This window comes from Chiloscyllium plagiosum, chromosome 13 (genome assembly GCF_004010195.1).
Source record: "Chiloscyllium plagiosum isolate BGI_BamShark_2017 chromosome 13, ASM401019v2, whole genome shotgun sequence".
Taxonomy (NCBI): Eukaryota; Metazoa; Chordata; class Chondrichthyes; order Orectolobiformes; family Hemiscylliidae; genus Chiloscyllium; species Chiloscyllium plagiosum.
Genome location: NC_057722.1, coordinates 56,911,853 through 56,921,266, shown reverse-complemented (window position 1 = coordinate 56,921,266; position 9,414 = coordinate 56,911,853). Strand labels below are relative to the sequence as shown.

Genomic DNA, 9,414 nt, shown 5'->3' with positions numbered 1-9,414 from the left:
TTGAGAAAGCAAATCTTAGCAGGACTTATACACTTAATGGTAAGGTCCTAGGGAGTGTTGCTGAACAAAGAGACCTTGGAGTGCAGTTTCATAGCTCCTTGAAAGTGGAGTCGCAGGCAGATAAGATAGTGAAGGCGGTGTTTGGTATGCTTTCCTTTATTGGTCAGAGTATTGAGTACAGGAGTTGGAAGGTCATATTGCGGCTGTACAGGACATTGGTTAGGCCGGTGTTGGAATATTGCGTGCAATTCTTGTCTCCTTCCTATCGGAAACTTGAAAGGGTTCAGAAAAGATTTACAAGGATGTTGCCAGGGTTGGAGGATTTGAGCTATAGGGAGAGGCTGAACAGGCTGGGGCAGTTCTCCCTGGAGTGTCAGAGGCTGAGGGGTGACCTTATAAAAGTTTACAAAATTATGAGGGGCATGGATAGGATATATAGGCAAAGTCTTTTCCCTGGGGTTGGGGAGCTCAGAACTAGAGGGCATAGGTTTAGGGTGAGAGGGGAAAGATATAAAAGAGACCTAGGGGGCAACCTTTTCACCTAGAGGGTGGTACATGTATGGAATGAGCTGCCAGAGGAAGTGGTGGAGGCTGGTACAATTGGAACATTTAAGAGGCATTTGGATGGGTATATAAATAGGAAGGGTTTGGAAGGATATGGGCCGGGTGCTGGCAGGTGGGACTAGATTGGGTTGGAATATCTGGTCGGCTTGGATGGGGTGGACCGAAGGGTCTGTTTCCATGCTGTACATCACTATGACTCTATTAAGGGCGATAGAGTAACTAGAGAGAAAAAATAAGGCAATTGAAGCTCAACATGGCCATCTACATGTGGAACGACAGGAGATGGTGACATACTAAACAAATATTTTGGGGTTAGTATTTGCTGTGGAGAAGTACATTGAAGCTAAGGAACTTCAGGAAATAAATAGTCAAGTTTTGAAAAGTGTCTACAGTACAGAGAGAAGGTACTGGAAGACTTAAAATTCATAAAGTAGATAAATCCCAAGAAGCTGGTCAGGTGTATCCCAGAACTTTATGGAAAACTAGGGAAGAAATTGCTGGGCACCTTGCTGAGATATTTGTATCATCAATAGCCACAGGTGAGGTGCCAGAAGAGTGGAGACTGGCTCATAGGGTGCCATTATTTATGAAAAATGGTAAAGGAAAAGTTAGGAAACTAAAGAGTGGTGAGTGGTGAAGGGATTCTGAGGGTCAGGATTCACATGTATTGGGAAAGGCAAGTACTGATTAGGGATAGTCAACATAGTTTCCCATACTGAAAGCTATCTCACCAACTTAATTGAGTTTTTTGCTGGTGAACTGCCTTCTTCAACTGCTGCAGCCCACCTGCTGTAGGTTGACTCATAATGCTCTCAGATGAGAAATCCAGGATTTTGACGAAACGACAATGAAGGAATGCCAATATAATTCCAAGACAAGAGGTGAGTGGCTTGGAGGAGAACATGCAGGTGGTGGCATTCCCATGCATCTGGTGCCTTTGTCTTTCTAGATGGAGGTGGTGATGGGATTGGAAGATGCTGTCTGAAAACCTTTGGTACATTTCTGCACTGCATCTTGTAGATTGTACAGACTGCTGCTACTGTATGGCGATGGTGTAGGGAGTGGTTGCTTGTGGATGTCATTCCCAATCAAATGGGCTACATTGTCCTGGATGGAATCAAGCTTCTTGAATTTTGTTGGAATTGCACCCATCCTGGCAAGTGAGGAACACACCATCACACTCATGACTTGTGACTTGTCAATGTGGGTAGGCTTCAGGAGAGTCAGGAGACTTTATGAGACATGTCATGAGACATTTAATGCATATCTAATAACATTCTGTGGACTTTGGTTAAAATTCCACAACAAAAGTTGGTGAAATTTGAAGTTAATTAATAAAATCTGGAATTGAAACTGAGACTCAGTACGATGACCACATAACTACCAATGATTGTCATAAAAACACTTTGGTTCACTAATGTTCTTTCAGGCATGAAATCTGCCCTCCCTGCCTGATCAGGCTGATGACACTCCAGAACAATAGCAATATTGATGCAAAATTGAATTTACTGGGAAAAGAGATTATAGAACCACGCTAATGTTGTATAGGAATATGATTCAAGATGAACAGCAATGTAGTTAACTCTTAATTGCCTCTGAATGGCTTACATCTAAAAAGGCAATTAGGAATGGGTAACAAATATCAGTGCTTGCCTTTACTCCTCAATGGCAAGCATTTAACCATTCAATTTATTGCCAATTATATTGACATTATCTGTGGTGGGTTGCTAGGCCACTAGGTTTCAACATTTATCAAGCATTTGATTCTAGATTTTAGTAATTGAATTTAAATTCCACTGAATTTGAATCCACATCCCCATAGTATTAGTCTTGATGTCTAGGTTACTAGCCCACTGATATTTTCTCTATGTCTCTATTACCCATACTGTCAGTGATAGAATAAAGATTCAAGGGAAAGGGATTATGAATGAATACAAAATTTTCACACACACACACACATATTCAAAGCATTGTAGCTGTGTAGGCTATATGTACACACATAATCAAATGGATTACATAGAGATGAGGATCAGAAGAAAGACACTATTTTAATTTTTAACTTTTATTGCTGAAAAAAGGACTTAATTTAACAGATTTCTGATACTCTTGTCGTGCACAAAGCCAAATATCTGTGTCAATGCCAAACTAATCTAAGTTCTAAGAATTTCACATGATTGATTGAATAATGTAAGAACAGCAAAGAAATAATTAGGAGATCAAACCAAGAGTGCCATTAAAGGCATTAGCACTAATTAGTCAGTCGCTGTGCTTAGACCAAATGTTGGTAGCATGATGTCTGATTCCAATTGTCTCTAATTTTAAATGGAACATATCTTCATCTAGTGATGGACTAGTCAAGATTTCACCATTGATTTGAATTTCAGAGGGCATAGATATTGACAATTGGGGGTATTTCTTCAAACTCCTGCACTTTATTGAAGATAACTCAATTCATAGTCCATCATAGCAACTGCAGCAGATATTATATAATTTCAGTTATGCTACCTCTAGTATAAATTACAATGGAGTAAACTAAAAAATAAGTGTATTTTGATGGACATTAAAATGTTATATATGCATTCAGATAATCTCTTATAAGCAACCTTCTTGATTAATTTTCACAAAATCATCAGTTTTAATCTTATATTTTTCCAGAACACCATGCAGGTACTGTGTGGTATTTGCTGACAGCTGTCGTTCTCTTGAAAAAATCCAGGCATAAGGGGTGTGCATTATGCCAAGGAAAGATACACAGGAGAATACCAGAGAGTAACTTGTATAGTCAGTGTCTAACACCCAGTAATGAAAAACAACGTCATCTGTAATAAAAGAAAAAGAGTACTGAATGTTAATCTTTGAGAAAACAAGCAGCTAGTTTCTTTTTGTTGGCTCACCAGTTAATCAAATTAATTGCAGTTTTGGAAAAGAAATTTAGACAAACTGAAACACAGCATTTCCAACAGTCATGTAATAAATATTTCCACTAGCTGTTTGAGGAGCATTTCACTCCTGTCAGACTGCTGGACAAATTCAATTTCAGCCTCAGATGACTGTCTGTGTGGAGTTTGCATATTCTACCCGTGTCTGTGTGAATTTCCTCCGCGTGCTCCAGTTTCGTCCAATAATCCAAAGATTGCAGGTTAAGTGAATTGGCCATGCTAAATTGCTCATAGTGTTCAGGGATGTGGAGATTAGTTGTATTAGTTAGGAGAAATGCAGAGCAATTGAGTTGGGGAATGGTTCTGAGTGGCTTTTTCTTTGGAGGGTGGGTGTTGGGCCAAATGGCCTGTTTCCACACTATAGAGATTCTATGATTCTATTTAGCCTATCCCTGCTCCTCACGGTTTTATAAACCACTATAAGATCACCCCCCCTCCCCCCCCCCCCCCAAATTGGAAGTTTCATAACATCTTTGCTGCAGAAGATCTGGCTCTTTGTTGTCTGTAGACTTCTGGCACAAGCTGATATGCATTTAAAATTGATTTCTTTTGCTCCTCATGCACTCTCGATAGGTCCTTTAGCTGTACCCACCAGCTTGGTCTGGATCAACAAAACCCAAATGGTCACTGGCCACTTCATTCTATAGTCATTTTTGCAAATGAAATGAAAAAGACTTCAACATCCTTCACATCAAATGCAGGGAATACTTGGATATATTTAAACACGTCCCCACCAGGCCTTTGGCTCATGGGTTTGCTCATCATCACTATCCTCCTCACTAAACTTACCTTCTACCTAAACCTTCATCTTTTGAAGTTGACTTTCCTGTCTAATTCCCAACTCTCTCTCTTTTTGCTTTTCTTCTTTCTCTTTTTCCCTTTCTTTTGCTCAGGCCTTCCTCTCCTTTTCTGTGCGTTCTGCCAGGACTACTCTTTCCTTTCCTCTTTTCTGAGCTTTTAATTGTCATTCAAACTGTTTGAGTTCTTTTTCATGTTTGAGCTGCTTCATTTGCAATTGAATTCAAACCATTTCCAAAAAGTCTGATAGCATTTCTGGTAAATTTCAATGCCGAGCTATGGCTGTAATTACCCCACCTTTTCTGATAGACAAAGGTAACCCCTTTATCTGCCAATTCCAACATGTTTGCAATGCTAATTTTTTTTAAACCCCTCAAAGTCACTTCTTACACCTCCAGGAAACTCTTAGTGACTGAAAGAGCCATTACTAACCAAGCCCTGTTTAAACCTACCGAATCCAACACCAGGAGCACAAGACACTAACACCTACTACTCACTACCTTTGAATCCAACAACCCTAAACACCAACTGAAATTATCGTAAGATGCCAACAAGAGCTTTCAATCTGTTTTGGACCAGGGATGACCCCCTCCAAATAATTGAAGAAGGTAGCCTAGACCCTAGCGTTTTTCTTATTTCAAAGGCAGATGTGAAGTGGGTGTTCCCGGTCTGATGCAGCTGGTCAAAGCACCCGGCTTTAAGCAAAACACAATTTATTTAAACCCTACACTTGGAACATGAACAGAAGAGAGCAGAATTTAGAGTAGCTTGACTATTGGAAAAGTTAACCGAAACGACACTTAACTAATTAATTGTTGCAATCCAGTAACATCCCATGAAGTGTCTGGTGAAAAAGGAAATTCAAACTCAGACAGGCCAGAGGGAACAACATCCAGGGAGAGATTTTAGAGAAGGTTAGGCATGAATCACATACTGAAGCTTTCAGCCCTTCTGATACTCAAACCATCCTGTGACTGCTACTGTTATGAAAAACTAGAAAACCCTGAATTGGGAGAAGTGGCCACTCCCGCAACCCTCCCACCAGGTAAGCTAGCATTGACAACTTGGGTCTGACAGAACTTATGCTGAATGCCATCCCAGGAGATCTTCAGATCCCCTCTAAATCACCTCCTCCTCACCATAAACTCATGTCCTCTGATCTTAGACACATCTGCTATGAAGAAGATTCTCATGATCTATTCTCTCATAATTTTGTATTCTTCAATCTGCCTCCTCTGCTCCATTTGCCCATCTCACTCTCTCCTCATAACCCAAGATTTTCTTTCCTAGGCAACATCCAGGTGAATCTCCTCTGCACCCTGTCCAATGCAGTTCACATTCTTCCAATAGTGTAGTGAGCAGAACTGCACACTGTATTCCATTTAGGGATTACCCAATGTTTTATAAAATTATAACAAATATTCTTTGCTCCTATATTACGCACCCAAGCTAATGAAGGCAGTCATCCCATATGCCTTTTTCATCACTCTGTCACCTTTGCTGACACCTTCAGGGATCTATGACTTGTATGCTTTCCTTTATTGGTCAGAGTATTGAGTACAGAGTTGGAAGGTCATGTTGCAGCTGTATAGGACATTGGTTAGGCCACTGTTGGAATATTGTGTGCAATTCTGGTCTCCTTCCTATCGGAAAGATGCTGTGAAACTTGAAAGGGTTCAGAAAAGATTTACAAAGATGTTGCCAGGGTTGGAGGATCTGAGCTACAGGGAGAGGCTGAACAGGCTGGGGCTGTTTTCCCCGGAGCGTTGGAGGCTGAGGGGTGACCTTATAGGGGCTTACAAAATTATGAGGGGCATTGATCGATAAATAAATAGAATGGGATCGGGGAGTCCGAATTAGAGGGCATAGGTTTAGGGTGAGAGGGGAAAGATTTAAAAGAGACCTAAGGGGCAACTTTTTCATGCAGAGGGTGGTACTTGTATGGAATGAGCTGCCAGAGGATGTGGTGGAGGCTGGTACAATTGCAACATTTAAGAGGCATTTGGATGGGTATATAAATAGGAAGGGTTGGAGGGATATGGGTCTGGTGCTGGCAGGTGGGACTAGATTGGGTTGGGATATCTGGTTGGCATGGACGGATTGGATCGAAGGGTCTGTTTCCATGCTGTACATCTCTATGACTCTATGACCAACATCCCTTTGTTATCCATTACTCCCTTGGGACCGACCACATATTATGTATAACTTCCTTTATTACGTCTCTCAAAATGCATTATCTTACACTTATTAGAATTAAGCTTCGTCTGTCCATTGCTCTGCCGATTACCACGTGATCAATATCAGACTGGAGCCTGAGACCATCCTCCTCACAATCAACAACACCACCAACTTCTGTCATTCAAATTTCTACTGGCACATCCAAGTCAATAACATACGTAACAAACAGCAAAGATCCCAACAGCATTCACTGTGGCATTACCACTGGTCAAAGGCTTCCTATCACAAAAATAAAACCCTTCACCATCACCTCTTTGCTTCCTGTCTGCAAGCCAATTTTGGATCCAGTTTGCCAAATTGTCTGAGATCCCATGGGCTCTTAACTTTTGGACCAGCCTTCCACATGGCATTTTGGCAAAGGCCTTAATGAGATCTATGTAGACCACATTAACTACACTACCCACATCAATATACTTAGTCAACTTTTCAAAAAACTCTGTTCAAGTTGTCAGATGGGACAATTAACACAGTTTGTCAGTGTTCCAAACTTAATTCTTATTACTGTGTACACAAATAGCTAGTTTGCAGAGATAACAACAATTTGCCTGTTGATGCTGAAATTATGTTCAAAACCAGCAAATGAAGCCTGCTCAACTGGCAAGAACATACCACCCAACACAAAAGTCATTCTACCCTCCCAGTGGGAAGTAGAGTTGCCACAGCATTCTAATTAAAGACTCACAGCCACAATGTTAAAGCCCTATCTGAGTTTACACTTATTGTTTGCAACAACCATGGATGGCACTGTGGTTCAGTAGTGAGCACTGCTGCCTCACAGCATCAGCTCGTTTGATTCTAGCCTCTCTATGTGGAGTTTGCATGTTCTCCCTGTGTCTGCATGGGTTTCTGCTGATGCTCCAATTTCTTCCCATATTGCAAAGAGGTGCATGTTAAGTGGATTGGCTGTGCTAAATTGTCCATAGTGTTCACAGATGAGAAGGTTAGGTCCGTTAGCCATGGGAAATGCAGATTTAAAGGAATAAGGTCGGGGGATTGGTCTGGGTGGCATGCTCATCAGATGGTTATTGTGAGTTTGTTGGGATGATTGGCCTGTTTCCACACGGTGGGGATTCTATTCTATTTTCTCCATTCTATTCCATCTGGTGAGCACAGATTTACACCAATAATGTCACAATGTCAAAAAAAATCTCTACCCAATGTCACAAACCAATCAGTCAGAGGCAAAATAAGTCAATTAGAGTCAAAATATGTAAATAAGTCAGTGAGTCAGCTCTTGGAGGTTTCTAATTTAAGGTTCAAGAATCTGAGCATTGCTCTAAAAGGAGATATTTTGTCAAAGCTTTCTGTCTTAGATTTACTGGATTTCCACAAAAGACAAGTATGAGTGGGAGTAACATTGCATTCTGTTTGAGAAGACAGTGCTAACTGGTTGACAAGTAGACATTGCCATTAAATGCACCAATCAACACTCTCTTTTTACAAAGCATTCAATGGTGTTCTCTTTCATATTGATTTTCATGTGAATGTTCTGACTATTGCACCTTAAAATGTTTTTAAAATGTATCCATTTTCAGCAATATTCTAAACCTGTATTATTAAATGACGAGAGTCTCATGATTTGTTTTGCACACACATTAAAGTATTAAAAAATGATTTCTCTCATATGCCTCTGGTTTATACACTGCTCCAATTCATGATGTCAGTGATCCTGCACACTATACTTGTATTCATCGTTAATGGTTGTTGTTACACGAACTATATTCCACCACTGGAAATGCTACGGTAAATATCTCATGTTAGTTATTAGCTGGCAGCAGAGTTTTATTCAGGAAATTTATTTTTCAGTAAAAGTCCAGCACCAATTTGTATGTTTGGAAATTTTGGTGGAAATTATTTGCGAGCTTAATCCTCAACAAATGATGATGCCAAACTCAAAAATGAACAAAATTTTAGTCACTGCCAATGTAATGAAAAACAATTAACAGGAGTTACTAGAAAAATGTAATCAGAGGTCAAAACACTGAATATTGTATTCCATTCCCAAATAGGATCGGACTTTGTTTGTTTATTAATCAAGGAATTGTACTTTTTAATACATACCATCCATAGGCTCATGCCCCATTTGTTCATCTGTTGAGTTAAGAAAATAAACATTAATCACAAGCCACAAACTTTGCATTGACTTCCAAAGTAGAACAAAATGGAAGTTTGCAATTTACCAATGAAATTAAAATCTCTCACAATAAGCAAACAACAAGTTGTATTTGTCCATCAGCTTTAATAGAGTAAGGTGTCCCCAAGGTGAATCATTGGAAGAAAAGATTATGAAGTCATAAAGACTCTAATAATACAGGAAGAGGCTACTTAGAACTTTGAGTCCATGCTGATTACTCCTGAGCAATCCAGTCAATCCTGGGTCTTGATTCAATTCCTGTACCTCTACAAGTTTATTTCCTTCAAATGCCAATCCAATTTCCTTTTTGAAATTATCGATTATTCCTATTTCCACCACCTTCATAAATGGTGAATTCCAGGTCTGTACAATTCACTGCGTACAGAAATTTTTCTTATGTTTCCTTGCATCGCTTGATCAGGTGCCCATCTGTGTCACCTAGAAACAGTGTATCATTGACTACTTAATTTTAGTTTGTCATAATCTTATATACTTCTAACAAATAGCGTCGGATGATGTGGAGTCTGTGTGGGTGGAATTGAGGAACCACAAAGGCAAAAAAAACCATAGTGGGAGTTATGTACAGACCTCTTAACAGTGGTCAGGACCAGGGGCGCAACATGTACCGGGAAATAGAGAAGGCATGTCAGAAAGGCAAGGTCACAGTGACCATGGGAGACTTCAATATGCAGGTGGACTGGGTAAATAATGCTGCCAGTGGATCCAAAGAAAGGGAATTCT

The 9,414-nt window shown here is 40.1% G+C and overlaps 1 protein-coding gene across 4 annotated transcripts in view; it reads right to left on the bottom strand.

The window, feature by feature from the left end:
• Nucleotides 1-2,608: 2,608 nt before the first annotated feature.
• Nucleotides 2,609-9,414, bottom strand: part of LOC122556082 (apolipoprotein D-like) — a 27,912-nt gene continuing 21,106 nt past the window's right edge. For 2 of the 4 annotated variants that reach the window (XM_043702513.1, XM_043702516.1), the window contains 2 exons: nt 8,601-8,630; nt 2,609-3,383 (listed from right to left, as the gene is read on the bottom strand). In XM_043702513.1, the coding sequence (XP_043558448.1) occupies nt 3,157-3,383; nt 8,601-8,630 (257 nt within the window). In that variant the 3' untranslated portion in view covers nt 2,609-3,156. The remainder of the gene's footprint in view (nt 3,384-8,600; nt 8,631-9,414) is intronic. The other 2 variants (XM_043702514.1, XM_043702515.1) reach the window with 1 other exon arrangement.